The sequence below is a fragment of the Centroberyx affinis genome, unplaced genomic scaffold, assembly GCF_046629955.1.
Source record: "Centroberyx affinis isolate AG114_WGS23_722 - 3 ecotype Tasmania unplaced genomic scaffold, CSIRO-AGI_Caff_v1 ptg001249l_1, whole genome shotgun sequence".
Taxonomy (NCBI): Eukaryota; Metazoa; Chordata; class Actinopteri; order Beryciformes; family Berycidae; genus Centroberyx; species Centroberyx affinis.
Window position 1 is genome coordinate 298,673 of NW_027279760.1, and position 17,141 is coordinate 315,813.

General features: G+C 41.1%; 1 protein-coding gene across 1 annotated transcript; it reads right to left on the minus strand.

Moving 5' to 3' along the window:
- Nucleotides 1-3,319: 3,319 nt before the first annotated feature.
- LOC139648717 (protein C-mannosyl-transferase DPY19L1-like) lies at nt 3,320-16,605 on the minus strand (the record flags this gene model as incomplete). The annotated part of the gene is made up of 13 exons (XM_071524927.1): nt 3,320-6,151; nt 6,335-6,460; nt 7,157-7,256; nt 7,410-7,584; nt 8,211-8,330; nt 9,418-9,442; nt 10,438-10,517; nt 12,127-12,198; nt 12,727-12,828; nt 13,714-13,794; nt 14,254-14,313; nt 14,675-14,761; nt 16,495-16,605. Coding segments are annotated over 13 exons (1,317 nt in total), but the record flags the coding sequence as incomplete, so codon positions are not given.
- Between the last annotated feature and the right edge of the window lie 536 nt (nt 16,606-17,141).

Genomic DNA, 17,141 nt, shown 5'->3' on the forward strand with positions numbered 1-17,141 from the left:
TGAAGTAAAGTGTATGAACAGGACACAGTCAAGGATGTGTTATTTTCAACATATTTGTGTGTGCGTCATCCACCATATCTGTCTCCACAGCTGACACCATACTGAATTCCATGCTGGCTGACAGCACATTGTGACTGAATACTGAATTCATATTAGTAGTTAATTTGTATAAGTAGACACGGGTTATGATTGTAACGTTAACGCCTCTTCCTCTCTGATCTTTTCCCCCTCTTTTATAACTTGATTTGTACAGAAAAGATGCATTTAATGTGTTTACTTGGCATCGACTTGGAGGAAGGGCTGATAACATTGCAATATTTCCTTATAAGCTTATCCTACTGTTACATTTATCCCAAGTCACTCTGGAGGAGAGTGCCAGCAAAATGCCTTAGAAGGTAAATATAAAGTGTAAAATCTGCAGCCACACTTCCCTCCAACCCACATTGGATTAACACTGAGACAAAACCAATTTTTTCCAACCTCATGTCATCATATCTTTTCACTGGTGGATTAAGAAAAAAACAAAACATCTGGGTCACATATTGATAAAGGAAAATTCTTTTGGTGATGGAGGTTTCCTGTGTGAAAGCTTCTACACTGAGGACGGCCTCAGTGCAAAATGATTATGCAGAGTTTAGAATCCACATGTTCATATGTCAGACTTTAGGATATTGATCAAATCACTGTTGAACTGCACATCTGATTTGCAAAGGATTTGCAAGTTTTATATACCTCTCTTTCTGTAAAGGATTCACTTTCATGATGTGTTAAAATGGTAAAGATTAACTACAGCAATGGACTGTACAATGTCTAACGATAATACAAATTTGTCATTTATTTGCATGATTTCATGATAAAAAATAAAGAGGAATTATCTTTATTCCCTGTACTTGATATTGATAAGGAATCATGGGTAGTTCTACACAGAGAAACTCCTTGGGACTGATTGTGTTGGGATTGATGTTGTGACTGTGGTTGAGATAGTGTGAACAAGTTTAAGATTTTGTATATTTTTTGGATTGTACATTGGGATGGTTATCTGATGAGGTAAGCACTTGAATATGGGAACCATGTTGTCTTATGTTTGTTTTTCTAATAGATATAGTCACTGGTCAAAAATGGCTTTGGCTTGGATAGATTTGCAACACTGTGTGAGTAGAAATATGTTACTTGATTAGTTGGTATTCATATTCATTGGTATTCAGTAGTAGTTGTAACAATTGGTTGTAGTAGCAGGCTAGTAGTAGCAACAGCAGCAGGTAATAGTAGCAGCAGAAATAGTAGTAGTAGTAGAAGTAGTAATAGTAATAGAAGCTGTAGAAACAGCAACACAAACAATTCAGTTCACATAGGCACAAGACAGGCCTTTTAGAACAACACAGACAGTATGACACAACAGTGTTTCAGCAGCATCACCACAAATGAACAGCGACCAACGAAACAGAATATGGTCTAGTATAGACAAGGTGGTCATTGTACCATGCACAAGTAGGCCTACAGGTACAACGAAACTTGGACTTGCGAGGTCCCAAGAGTACAATGCACAGGTAAAGAAAATAGGCATGTAGAATAACAGAATATATACCAAATAGACAAATAGTATTCACCACCATCAAATAGCATCACCCTGTAGCAGTAGCTCGCCCATGTAGCTAACGTTATATGTGTGAATGGAAACTTGAATACTAATTTAATGATAAAACACTGATCTGATAACAAGCTAGCGATGCTCAGGGGTGAATTAACTGGCAAATCGGGAAGTGGTCAGCGTTGTTCAATGCTATATTATGCTATATTAACACAGCTGTGAAGAATGTAGCTAGGAGTACTTCTCAGTTGTTTAGGTAACATTAGCTAGCTAGCAGCTAATGTTAACAAGCTAGCTAAGTTAGTTGCCTCCAGTTAAAGCCACATAGCTAGCTAAGTGAATGGAAACTTCAATGGTAATGTTACCATCAATGGTTTGACTAATTAGCTAGATAGCTTAAGCTAGCCCGTTTGCCATGTAACTCAAAAACACTATAATTTGATCAGTAACTAATATTTAACAGATCCACGCAATATAATGCTATATAACAAATCACATCAATAGTTAGGTAACAGTTCAGGTTACATTGGCGTAACGTTATATAACTAATCACAGTTCGCTAACAGTTAAGGTTACATTGAAGATACTATCAATGTTTTGACTAGTTAGCTAGCTAGCGTTAGTTTGCCAGGTAACTCAAAAACACTATCATTTGATCTGTAACGTTAACTCCAATTTAACAGATAATGTGTAATGTAATAATGCCGTGTAATAGCTAATCACATCACTAGTTAGCTAGCTAACAGGCAACTGAAAAGCAACAAACATTTATTTTTCTTTTTTTTTATCTGATAATGTGATGCTCAGCTAGCGCGACACCGTTATTGGTTAAACTTCCACTAACAATACTTAAATACCACAAGGTAATAACATTACCTACCGTTAACGTGTGTAGGGCAGCAGATGTGGATGTTTGTAAATTAACAGCAGAGAATGGGACTCGTGTGTGGGAGTCAGTGTGGCATTTAGCCTATTCATAGTATTCCCATGATGTCACATGCATTTCCTACCAATATGGCGCTTTACAATACATACAGCTCATTGTGTTTGTCATTTGATAATCACCTGTTATTTTCCTACCAAGATGGCCGTGTAGTGATGTAACAGAATAGGTGAGAGGCATCGCAGCCAAAGACGCCCCCTACAGGCCATCTCATTTAAGCTCTATTAACAAAGTTGGATAGGCTAATTTCTGGAATACACTTGCAGGATACAGTATGTGATAGGTGAGATGCCCTCTTGAGTAAGTGTTGATGACCGACTGCCTCCCTGTCTGACCTAAATGAGCCCTGGGAAAAAGACTGTAAACACAGCACAAATGCTCAAACAAAGCACAAAAAGGTAAACATGTCTTACCCATAGACTGTAGGTCTTAACCTTTACCTTTAGCTATAAAGTGTTACTTACTTAAGATCCATTGGTCTTCACCTTGGCTAGGGCTAGGGCATGGTAAGCTAACGCTAGAGCTAGCCAACTGCTATTAAACATAGTTTTATTTTTAAGCTTTAATGATATCATTAAAGAATTGAAATATAATGGGTGTGACGGCAGCCTAAAAGGTAGCAAAACGTTCTCTGGATAAATAAGTTAAAAATCACTACAATTCCTCTTCAAGACAATTCAAGACAAAATATGCTACGCTGCTGATAAGAAACTTTTATTTTATAATTTTTTTAAAATACAGACAAAATAGACAAATATTATAAAAGACATCTGAAACAAAGCTAGGTCTGCCACAGGAATAAACTATTTACGTCAAAATGTATCAGGAAGTGTGGCTACAGCCCCACTCCTTAAAAACGGGCACTTGACTTTCAAGAACACTTCGACACCACAGATCCCCCAGTAATCATACCAGTGGTACATAACATAAACAGCTCCGAAATGGAATGCACAAAATATAAATGATTTATACATGAACACAAACTGTATGATTTGTTCAACAGCTCGCTCTGGCACATTTGATATTCTCTCAGGTTACTAACATGTCGACCATGCTTATAGTGAATGAGTATAAACCTTAAAGAAAGACAGTAATCATCTCATTCTACAGCCCATCAATGAGATCACCACTAAGCTGTGCTCTACCTCCATGTCATTTACAACCTGTCAGAAGTTCACACACAACAAAAGAAAATTAACCTCAAGAGTAAACTTGCAGCATTTACAGAATCGAAGCGCATCACAGAATATTGGATCAGTGGTCACCAGTGATCAAGAGGCCCTGCCGCCATGTTGGAGGAGTCAGCATGCAAGAGAAGATTCGTTAACATCTCTTTGACAAATAAACTGACAAATGAGTGTAGTGGTGTTGAGTTCAATTTACACTGTAATGGGAGGGAAAGGGATCAGTGAGGAGGTGGTGATGTTACAGTCTGTCCTGTTGGTGTCACTCCTGCAACATGGTGGCATCTCTCTCTTAAAGTCAGGTAACTATTCAAAACAATCTATGACAAACCTCTATTGGCTCATTCTGGTCATTGCAGAGCCGTGGTGTGAACCATATGAGTGATGAATCCCTTAAATACAAAAAACATCCTGTGTGCTGTAATGCCGACAGCCCAGCTGACCGCTGCCCTCGTTCTGCAGAGTGGCTCAGGGCTTTTGGAGCAGCAGGACTGAAGCAAAGAAAAGTGGTTTGACGTGAGAAGAGCACTGTGTTTTCTGAGCAGATATTTCACATTTAAAACACTGTACATACGAATAAAGCAGGAAGGGAACTGACTGCAAGATCACTGCAATTAAAACAGCCCTGTGGGTCGGATTATTTTAGCTCTAACCGTGACTACAACATGCAGCTATGGTGCCAAAATCCATTGCTAATTTTACCTAGGTGTAAAGGCCACTTTTGGACAGTACAAGCTACAAATTTAAGCAAAAGGGTTCCTCCTTTTTGAAAGAGTGTTGTAACTTTCAAAGTTTATTTAAATTCCAGATCTACCAAAAAATGCCTCCAAACTGAATTTAAATAGTCATCGACGTGGTTTAAAGACTGCTACCAAGAAAATTCACTGCTACCAACAGTTTGGATTGACTGTTTAAAGAACTCCGGTCACAAAACTACCACTGTTTCTCTGACGGCTCTCAATCACTACAAAAACATGTTGCACGTGCTACAGTACCCTGAAATGCGCAGCTTTAATAACAGACTTGCTTTGGCAATAAATAATAATTTAAAGAACAAAAACAACCTTTAAAAGGCTGTACATTGGTGTATTAGAAAATAACTGTTTGCGTACCCACAAAACTGCTGATAATAGGAAATGTAACAGGGCGGAGTTGGGGGCAATCCACTTTCAGTAGGAAGTTGGATTTATTTGAAACTCAAAAACTGTACATCTTCTGCCATAAAAAACCTCTTATATCCAGTTTATGGATAAATTAAGAACAGAGGCTCTGCTATTATGTGAATTGCCATTAAAATTCATATTCTGAATTGAGTGAATTCCATCTTGACCCCAACAGAGAATGATATGTATTGAAAGATTATAAAAAAGCTTCAAAACACAAGAACATAATTTGCCTGTGAGATTCCCAAGACTCTGAAACACCGTTTTCTTCTGAAATAAAAATCAGTTGAAATACCCTTCAGCACAAGTTTGCATAAAAATGCTAACACAAATAAATTATAAAAAATATATTGTACTACTGAAAATCTTTTCAAAGATCAACACTGTGCATAACAATAGAATGAATACAGCTGTTGTCAAGGGCAAAGGGTATTGCTTCACAGTACGTGGACATATTTGATTGGTCCTGGCAGACAAAATTGACTTCTACAGCGAAAGCCAAAGACAATTAGATATATATAGTAATTAAAAAAAATACTGATATCTGAATTCAGCGTCTTGTACAGCTGCATTGCAAACCAAGCAAACATTGTCTTAAAATAAGAATTCCATGTAACAGAACCAAGGCAACGAACTAAACACAGAACTGCGACGCCTCACGGCCTCTGACATCGCTTAGGAATCAACTGGAACAGGAGCGGGAACGTGGAGCGGGAACGTGGCCGGGCGGCGGGAAGCAGCAACAGGGACGATTAGCAAACTGCGGGGACCTTCCTAAAGTTTCCTGAAGTCACAAACACAACAGAGAACCTTGAGGCCGTCATGATTCGTATTTTAGAAACTCGTGGGAAATTATCTTTGCGTCCGACTTATTATTGGTCCACTGCTCAGTGAATCAGAGCACCGCAAGAAAGGGCAGCTGTGAGGGTTTTGGGGAGTAAAAAGCAGCAATGGCAGTGGCTTCTCCAACAGAGAGACTGACCAAAAAACAAGGTAATCCTTTTTAAAAAAAAAAACAAACAAAAACAAAACAAAACAAAACAAAAATGATAGAAATAGCTAGAGGGTTCTGCTAAACCAGTCCGACCCCGGCTGTTATCTGAGATCTTTGGCAACTTTTGCTTTGGGGACTTTGAGAACTTTGTAAATGTTGTTAGAGAACACTGTGGTGAAGTGAGGCCCCGGGTTCCTGGACATGTGGGAGCACAGGGGGATTTTGCCGGCGTTTTGCGGATCCTCCACATCCCAGATCTCTGGCATACTGCATCCTGGCCTGGAAGAGAGAGAGGAGGAAAAGGATGTGTGAGTGAGTGAGAGAGGGAGGACAAATTCATTCAGAATAATAAACTATAAGTACCTAAACAGCTCGCTCTTTTTGGATAAGAGCATCAGCTAAAATGCGTATGTAACCTGTAAATAAGTTTATAAAAGGTAACAGAGTGCGGTGCTGAGTTACCTGGTTCGCCTGGTGCACCAGGAGTCCTCCAGGACGAAGTAGTCCACCCCCAGCTTCATCAGGTTCCTCTTCACCGTCTCTCCAGACATGCGACTGTACATGGAGTACACCAGCTTGGTTCTCTCCCTGGGAGGAAACAACACAACAATGTTTTCACAACATTGTCAGAACGTACAAGGTGGATGACAAGTTTAGTAACATAAACAGAAGCAAAACAATTAAAAAAACAGAGATGATGATAAAACAAAAACAATGCATGCAAATTGCTATTTTGTGCAGATGAGAAAGAAACCCCAAGGGGTTAAAGGAAAAAAAACACAAGAAAAACAGCAACAACATCATCAAGATTACAAGCAAAGAGACAACTGGATTGGATGAACAAAAACAAACAAGTGCCTGAAAACTCTCCGTTTTCTATATGGACCTTTGAAACTGTAAATATTTGGACAGCATCAGCTGGTCCAGAACATGAGTTACCAGAGAAGAGCGTTTGCCGTTTCCTTAGAGAGTCTTTATTTTAAAGGCTCCCTGCATATTTCCCATTTCAAATTTCCACACCTTTTCCAACCTTAATTTGGTGATTTCATCTTAATATTTAGTTTAGTCAGTATTTAATATAACGTATACTGATAGTGTATATGTATTGTAATATTTTATGTCCACTAGGCTACTACACTCTGTTCAGGACTGGAAATTGCCGCCAGCCAAATACTGTTACGTTCTTGATAAAATTCATTCACCAGACTTTTCCCACACCTGCGTGGGAAACCTGATGTTAGTGTAATAGCAGTTCTGCTGCAGTGTGATGGGAGCTCTACTGACCTCAGACCTGCGTCTTCGTAGTGGGGATGGTTGACAATGGGCCGACTGGTGGACAGCTTCACACTGGCCATGGTGGGCATGGCTCCGGCAAACACAGAATCTGCATCACACACACACACACAATCGTATTTGTGATTATAGTTTCCACAATTCATAATTGTAATGTAGTATTTTGGCAGTACTGCATTGTGTCATTTGATTTTGAATGTCTGTTGTGTGTCAGTCGCAGGTTGATGACATCACCACCACTCACTGGGACTGGTGTTCTCGTGGATCCAGTCCAGCAGCTCCTCCTGGGGCAGGTTGCTGAACTCTCCCATGATGCCCCACTGGGCTTGCAGGTTGGCCAGGCCCTGTATGGCCATGACAGCCATGACGACAAACACTGCCATCTGGAGCTTCAACTTCTCCCCTATCCAGCCAAACAACTGACGCACCAACGAGGGTGAGAGAGAGCGAGAGAAAAAGAGAGAGAGGGGAAGAGAGACAGAGTGTGAATGAGACAGAGAGATAAGAGAAACAATAAAACATGACGAAGGTATCAGCTTAGGGAGGGATTACTGTGTGAGTACTACCAAACATTTGAGAACCTAAAATATTGATTTTGTGTAATGCATGGTGATGCGGTGTATCTAGTTATACTTCCTATTGATACTGTATGTATCATTATTGTCTGTGTGACTGTGAAGCAGGGCATTGCTGAAGAACAGCATGCAGGCTCAGCAAACCTTCCCATAGCAAAAAAACTAAACTAAAATTAAACAGGATAAATCAATAGAGAAGTTTAGTAGAGAGAAGTTTCTCTCCAAAATTAGATGCTCACTGTTAAAGGAAAAAAAGCTGATACCTTCTCTTAGAAAATGATTGGTGACATAAAAGTGCAACACCTTATGGACTACTGTCTAGCTATGAGCTAACCTTTGCTTACTAAAATACTAACACAAAATTACTCAATCTTTCCTTGAGAAACACTAACTAATGAGATTCAGTATATACAGTATATAATGTTATGGAATTACACCCTTTACTTGTGCAATAAGACAGACTGCCGGACCTGTTTGGAGCAGATGAGGGAGGCCATGATGCACATGTGGGGCGTGAGGAAGAGCTTCAGACGCATGATGAGGATCGCCAGGACGGCAAACGCCACTAGCTGGAGACTGTGGTACACCAGCTACAGAGAGGGGGAAGTTCACAGAGGGAGTCACAACAGAAGCAACGGGGTGCAGAGGAACAGGAACAGGAGTGAGGAGGTGGGGAGATCAGGCTGGAGAAGTAACACCAGCTACCAGGAGAATCTACCAGCCACTATGACTATAAGAGCAGCATTTTTCTTTAAAATCACACTGTTGCTTCAGTGATCAGGTGAAGTTTGACAGTCAATTAGACTCACTATACATGTTGCTCAACACAGTGTACACCCCCACCAGCTGAGGAACACGCACATCAGACTAGACCATCTGATCCGAAAACTGCATCTGGATTCACTTTACAGGAAGATTGGACAGCTGTGCTCCCTTTGGAGTTCCACGTTATTTTATCTTGTTGCAACATTAATCACTGAATGCAAAGTACTGAAATAAGTGAGAGAATGATAGTTGATTATATTTCTTAGCGGCCCTCCCCTGAATTTAAACTGTTATTACTTCCAAGGGAGCTAAGCTTCCCCTGGCTCCCCTGTAATTCAAACCCTGGCTGGACATATAATGACATTTGTTCAATGCTCTGATCCAAAGTGGAGACATTTTTTTGCATGAGCAGCCCTACGGGGAATGGAGCCCCTCACCCTGGCAGCATTAGTGCCATGCTCTGCCCATTGAGCCATACAGGAACACGAAAGCAATTAAGTGTAAATTTTGGAAGCTCCCAGCCACTGTGGCCGGTGGATGAAACTCTCAAATGTTCCAGCCGTGGGAGAGACAGAAGAGAGAATAACATGAGACGGCTAGGAGGAAGCTGAGAACGGGCAACAGAGTGAGAGAGATTTCATAGCAGAAAGGAAATTGCCTTTCATTTCCCAGTAATGAGGCAGGGGATGAAAATCACTTAGGGACATATTACTGCGCTTGTTGCAGCAGGGGCAGGTGGACATTACGGCACTGGAGGAGGAAAATGAACCCTCCAATCAAATAAAACAGGTTTAGAAAAATGGAATGACAACGTGAAAATGCCCGAGAGTGCACACAGAGGTGTTACTGCGATAATGCTTGTGTATACACTCTGCAATAATGGTAGGGATGTGAAAATGAATGTTTTCTCACCTCTCCTTTCGCTACCATTTCAGGCCTGCAAAATAAAACAGAAATGGCAGTTACAGCAATGTCAAGCTCAGCTGGCGACAAAACAATTTGAGAAAAATATTAAGATGATTAATAAATAACTTAATAAATTAGTATTCATCATTTATTAAGATATTGCTCATTTGAGTTCTGAAAACCTATGATTAGAAAATAAGTCTCATTTGTATGTTAACATTTGAAAAAGATTGTAAAGGGTTCATCTCAAAGCAGGTGAAATTTAAACCTGAAGTTTGACCTATTTATTTAACCAGGCCAGTGACAAAGTACACATTGCTTACAGCCACAAACTGAGGACAAAATAGAGGACTGAATTCAGCCCCTTAATCGCTCATTTTTCTTTCCGTTCTATATTCTCTTGTCCACCACAGCAACAGTTACGAATTTTATGCTTATTTAATGCATCATTTTGTCGTCACTATGACTACTTTGTGGTATGCTGGGCCAGTGCACTCACTTACATCCTCTACATCTATAACCATACTGTATGCCATGCTCAATATACATTTCCATTGTGATATATATGATCTATTGTCTGTTGTACACCTTGCACTGTTGCACTGCATTGTATGCACTGTAGGTTAAGTCCTGTTGTCTCCATTGGGGTGTGTACTGTGCTCTATGTAGCCAAGCTATTGTAGATTTATTGTACTTTGTGAATCACGTGTTTCCTCTGAGGAAAGGAGTGCTGTATTGGATTCACAGCTTGTGGCACGGTTCCTGAACATTTTCCATTTCTAAAATTCCAGATGTTTTCAGCCTAACTTCTTGACTGCATTTGAAGATTTTGGTCAGTGTTCAAAATAATGTACAGTATGCTGCTAGTGGCTGGGCAACAGGAATACAGTCTCAAATGTAGTCTAATCAGAATAATGAATCATCGAATTCAAAATCGTAGGTGAGGTAAACGAGTGAATATGAATAAAACAAAAATGAGCGATGAGACAACCAAGGCCCGGCCACCAGAAGGCCCCGGTCACTCACCCTTCAGCCTCCTCATCATCCTCGGTCTTAACAGACGCCTTCCCTCCTTCCCTCAGGAACCGGACTATATCCTGGACAGTCTAGACAGGAACAAACAGTTACGATGAAATGCAAAGGAATATTCCTTTGGGTATGCATATTGTGGTTTCCAACAGATGGCACACAGTGTACAAAGATTTTTTTAATTTGATTATTTTATACCACACGTACAGCAAGCCATGCTTTGTCAAAATGACTTGTGTCTTCTTAGCTCAGCGTGGGGCAGGCATAATGAGATCAAACTGTCAGGTTTGGACAAACCGGGGGTATTTTTTCACCTTAAATGTTTGGAACAATTCTCCCCAGTCACTTCTGAAAGCTAGCCGTAACAATCTGAACCTGAAGTGTGTGCCTCATGCAGAGCGAATACGACAACTGCAACTTCCAGGCTGACAGACTCTTCCCAGACTTACAAAAGCCTCTTTATACAAATATACATATGTGGGTGTGTGTCTGAGTGTGTGTATGTGTGTGTGCATGTTAGTATGTGTTCAAAAAGGAACATTTGGTACTTCCTCGTTGTAGTTAAAACTGGCAGTTAGTGACTACCACAATGCCAGGTATCAACAGAGCATGACAGACAGGAGGAAGATAGATGACACAACTATTATGATTTCAGGTCAGATTACACACAATCCTCAATAAAAAATAAGGCTAAGAGGCGGTTTTGGTGTCAATTTACACAACGCTGCAGCACTACCATGGTACAGCAGTACAGGAGATAAGTCAGAGATGAAAATCACTCCAGTGAGTTTTAGAGTCTTATGTAGAGGCACTGCGCAATGCGAACTGCACACCTGTAGCCATCCATCTCATGTTTGTGCCAGCAATCAGAGCAGACAGCCTGCCCACTCTGTCTTCCTGCTGCACTGAAGCAGCCTGCCACAAGACTATAAAGTGATTTGGGTCTCATGTTTGACTGCCAACTACATTATTCTGAAGGCTGAGATGAAAAGCTTCGTGCTGCAGGACAACCAATTTATCAACCAACCAACTAATCACACATGCGCCCGTCCGGTGAGGTCCAAAACCACAACTACAGACTGGGCCAAAACATTTGAATTTCCAATTCAACTAAAGCACGCAGAGTTTGAGTGAAAGAAACTAATGTTGTACTGATGGAGACATCAGTACAACATTGTAGCCAGACAACATGTTGTGCATTCATGTGCTATCGGATATATTGGAAAAACAAATTACCAATGAGTTTCAAAATTATGACTCAATGGTGACCTTGACCTTCACTACAAGATAAAAAAAAGTAATCAAGTTCTGTGTCAGTCAACAGTAAGAAAACATACAAATGCACCTTCTTGTCAGCCAGACTAACCTAACATTCGTTTGAATGAAGTTCATCAAAATAGCTTGTTAAGCTGCAGGAGTCCATGTTTATTTATCATTTGTCTTCCGGGTTTGATTCCCCCCCCCAAAAAAGCATATTAATGCAACGCTGTTTAGCAGCCGACTTGGAAGCCCTGGATGTCGCACTTTCCCATCAGCACATGAATGCACAAATACACCTTGGTTAGTTATCATGCTTCTTTTGTTGAATAAATGCTGTTCTGAAATCATACCAAACTGTTACCTTATTGCTGAGGTATGTTAAAAAAAAGGTGTGTATGTGTGTGTGGGATTGTGTGTAAGAGTTACCCGTCCAGCGATGAGAGCAACCACCAGCACGTTGATGGGGAGCAGCAACGTTTTGAGGTAACGTACTGGGGTCTGAGAGAGAGACAGAGAGACTGAGCAGTCATCTAATGCTGTTCAAAACACACACACACACACACACACACACACACACAGACACAGAATAGGCACAAGACTAGACTGCTGTCTAGACCATAACCCGTCCAAAATGAGCTGCCAGCAGGTTGTGCTCATTAGGCCTCTGACCATTTCCCCTCAAACACAGAGCACAGATCTGTGGCTCTCTAAACTCTGTCCTGCTGTGCGCTGATAATAACCACTTTGATACAAAACAGCAGGCATTTTGTTTGAAATCCCTGACATTTTCACAGGAAACCGGGTGACATTTTGAAAGCGAAAGTTTGGTGAGATTTTCACACCGTTCCTCACCACCTAAGACTTTCCTTTTATCACTAAACAAGGTTGCAGCACACAGGTTCACACTCTTCAATTATCGCCATTTTGTGTCTGCTTTGATATGAGGAAGATAAATGTCAACTTTGATGCAAGACCTAATTTTTCAGTTTGTTAAAACAGAAGCCAAAGCGTTCAGCTGAGCCGTACCTCGATCTCCATGAAGTCGAATTCGGCAGCGCATGTGTACATCAGGGTGTGGAAGTCCTTGTAGCTGGTGAACTTAGACTTGATCAGGCCACTGATGTGAGCCTGGAAGAGAAAAAAAGCAGAGTAGACAAACTTTCTATACATTCTGTACTTCAATATTCCATCCTTATTCTTTATTCTAGACATTATTGCTTGACTGCATTTGAGATTGTTGGTCATAGTTCCAATATGACCTATACTGACAGTGGCAGTGGACAATATGACTGTCAGCTAGGTCATAAGACTCTGCAGAATAAGACTGTTTGTCTTGTACTACAAATAGTACAATGTGTGAACTAACACAGGTTCTACATTAAATGTGTAGTCATAGATTTCTGGGGACTGAACAATATTTTTCCAGACTTTTCTGTCTAATTGTCTGTCTAATTACCAAACTTTTCTAGATCTGTAGATCAGTGGTTCTAAACGTGGGGTCCGGGGACCACCAGGGGTCCTTGAGGGAGTTCCAGGGGGTTCCCAGCAAATTGATGAATTGTTAAACTTCAGCATTATTTAATTTATAAGAAGTTGACTCAGTTAGAGAATGTAGAAGAATGACTGTTTTGATCATAGTTTCTCTGTTATCTCTCTACATACAGTACAGATAGTCTTGGAATTCTGGAGTCATATCTAGCAATAAAAATATTCTCAGATTTGGGTCTGAGAGACAAAATCTCATCAAATGGGGGTCCGTGGCTCTAATGTGGACTAAAGTAAGGGTCCTTGATATGAAAAAGGTTGAGAATCACTGCTGTAGATGATCAAATCCCTTTTCCATATGCTTCTAGACTTTTCAGACCTTTTCAGACAGGAGCCCTGTGTAGTCATGAACTTTGATTGATGCCTTAGGCTATTTTACATGCATATCATTTAAACAGATTTCAAACAGAATATTTCAAGTTTTTCCAGATATGAGATTCTCAGAAAGGCGACTTTAGAGTAGCTTACGTCATCGGAGGCACCGAGGATGGTGGACAGCATGAATTTGAGCAGAACTGTGGAGGCGACCCAAGCCAGACCCTGCATGGCCTGAGAGGGAGGAGAGGGAGGTCAGATAAACACAAACCTCAAACAGGAAGCTGCAGTCAAAGCCCTCAGGTGCTGTGGGGCTGGGAGCAAGGCGGATAACTATTCTGTTGACTGGGCACAATGGCCGATTAATCCCAAAATTCATTAGCCGCTTTCACTATTTTACCTCTTTTAGCTCACTAGTATAATAGTAAATCTAAATAATGGTTGGTTACCTGCGAAAGTAGCAGAAGCCAAATTTACAACCTAGGGCTGCATAATTAATCATGTATGATCATATTTACCATTTTGTGATTTCAGTTTCCACAAATAATTGTACAATATTGACATAAAGACAATATAACATTGGATTTCACATAGAATGTCTGCATTTTAGCCACAATCACAGTCAACATTTACCAGCGTTAACATCTCCCCACCCCACACACACATGTGCACGCAAAAACTATTTTTTCATACCCATGTGACGATGCCAGGTTTGAAAGCTTCAGCAAATCGATCCCTCAGCGCGATGATTGCCTGAGAAATGACCAAACCAGAATTTAGAACCAAAAAAAACACAAGATAATCCATACCCACCCCACATGATAAAGCACATTCATACAGTACATCATCTTAACCATGGTTTTCCATTTCCAGTCCATTCCCCACTGCCATTCCAACCAGACCTGGTCCAGTGATATCATTTGCTATTATTTTATACATTATTTGAGCCCTTTGCCCTCAGCCTTTCTGGACTGGCAGCCAAGGTTTGCACTTCTGACGATTTCTTATGTTTTCCAGTCTGTTACACTGACCAATTTATCTTGTCTGGCACATTCAACCCCAGAACATTCAATGAATTCATATCAGATGCTAACTCATCCAAGGTGCAACTCACCCAGATGGAGACGAGGGAGGAGGCGTAGAAGGAAGTTAGCAGCATGGAGTTGCCGAACATCAGGACGAAGCAGACGCCGAGTGTGATCTGCAGGAGGTGGACAGCAAGAGAGGAGGCGTCATTCATCACAATCCTGCTTTCATACTGTGGCTGTGCACTGTGCAGCACAAGCCGCCGGCTGTTTCCCCTTTACAGAGGCGCTGAATCCAGCCGAGTGCCGTGTACAGTAGCTTGATGTGCGTGACCTGTCTGTGTAATTACAGCGATGCTTAGCATGCAGGCTTAGCACTGGGGGTCAGAAAGCCAGTCTTCACAAGTTTCCCGTGGTCACATAAAAGCACTGTTCCCTGCAAGAAAATACAAAATCTCTCTGGTGAGTCAGTCAGTAGTAGGAGGTTGGTCCAGTACAAATTGTATTAAGTGTCAATAATATGTCTTCTGAGTGGCAGTATTGTCAAGTACACTCTAGAGATTAAATGGGGTGTAATAAACTTTGAATACACTGCCACTATCCAACATAATCCTCATTCAGTGGAACTCTTGATGCTTAATCCCGTACTGAAAAGTGAAAATGTGTGTATGAATGCTCCACTCTGCATATGGAGACAGCGCAGTGACCGAAAATGCACATTACTCAGCCCAGAAGCAACAGACCTCACTGAAGCTAATTAACAATGCTGTAGGTCATGGAGGACACACACGCCAGTTTGTGTGTGTATGTATTCTCTTCTCACACACACATACACAAAATCATCTTTGCCAAGAGGTTTGAATTATGCAGAGCCATATGCTCTCCTCTGACACAAATCTCCACCATCTCACCACAAAGGGCCTTCTCCTTATCTGTGGAGCACACAGGCCTTGGCTAACAGCCTGGCATGCTGAGGGGATTAGGGGGAAAGAATGTGGAGGAGAGGGATGGAACGGCCAGAATAACAAACACACACACACACACACACACACACACACACACACACACACAGACAAACACCCCTGCACACCCACACAAACATACTTTTGTCCTTGGCAGAATAAACCAAGTTCCTCCGCATGCCCACCTCTCCTCCCTCTTTCATGCTAAAACAGACTTTGTGAGAGCTTGCGAACACACACACACACACACACGGCACACACACACACATGACACACACACGGCACAATTGTTCATGCTAAAAAAAGCCACCCATATCTCCTCTGGTGTTGTCCTTGCAGCTCGGTGTAAAGACGCATGTGAAATTCCCCCGACTGGAGTGAAGAGGAGGAGAGTGAGATAAGGAGACTGAGGAGTGATGCAGAACACATTACAACTGAGAGGACAGCAGCTGGAAAGCAGGGAATGACTACAGCCTTTCACTTACAACCTGGGTACAACCTGGGTACAACCTGTGGTACGTACACACACACACACACACACACACACACACACGCACACTGAGAGGCAAATTCCACCTGTGCTGCAGTAAACTACAGAGCTAAATGTCTTTTTGTGAAACACCCCAAATCTCCACCATCTTTTCATCTTATTTTTTTTTGTTTCTTTTGAGGTGAGGTGTTTTTATAAGCCGCTCGATTTTTTTTTCCTTTATCTCATCTGCACAACTTTCTAATTTGCATCTCCTCTTTCTGTGTTTTTAAATCACTTTATCACCGTTTCATGTAATCTCTTTGTTTCCGTTTTATCACCGTGCAGCCAAACTAAACTGAAGCAGTGCCGCTGCACGATGCACCGCTGACAAGCAAATCAATAGACCGAGCTGAGAAAAAGAGACATTCTAACATTCTGATGGATTTTTCATGGAGGGTTTAGGAAGGTCGTCTACCATGTGAGTGACCAGGATGGACTGCATCTTGGTGGCACCGAGGTAGCCCAGGATGTACGAAGCAAACAGAGAGGCCACCTGAAATAAAAAAAACAGAACAAACAACTTCAGCTGTAAGCTCCAGACAAATATTGACTCCAAATAATAATGTACAAACAGCTATTCTCCCTCCTGGTTCCCCCAATGGTAAGATGACCCTCCCCATCCTCTGTTGTAGACTGAAAACAACAACAAGCACCTCTCCCCTCTGATTCCCCTCTCCAATATCTAGATTCAGGTCTATACTGCCATTACAGCTGTGGGCCAGTTTCTCACACACACACTGCCTACATCCACAGGTCACCAGAGGCTTCCTGCATATTAACCATTTCATTCCATATTTTTCCAGATCTTAATTTCTTGGTGGGATTTGAAGGTTATGGTTGTGTTCCTAACGGGGATGGGACGATATATAGAAATCCAATATATCACAATACAAAAATGTAAACAATACGTATCATGAGGCAGAAAAATGAATTGTGATATTAGCTACTTTTATTCTGCTGTAGTAATCACAAATGAGACGGCTTGACCATCACAATTTCATAAGCACTTCATCCAAATTATATTATTTACACTTTGTAATGACATTTTTAAATTGTTGTTTA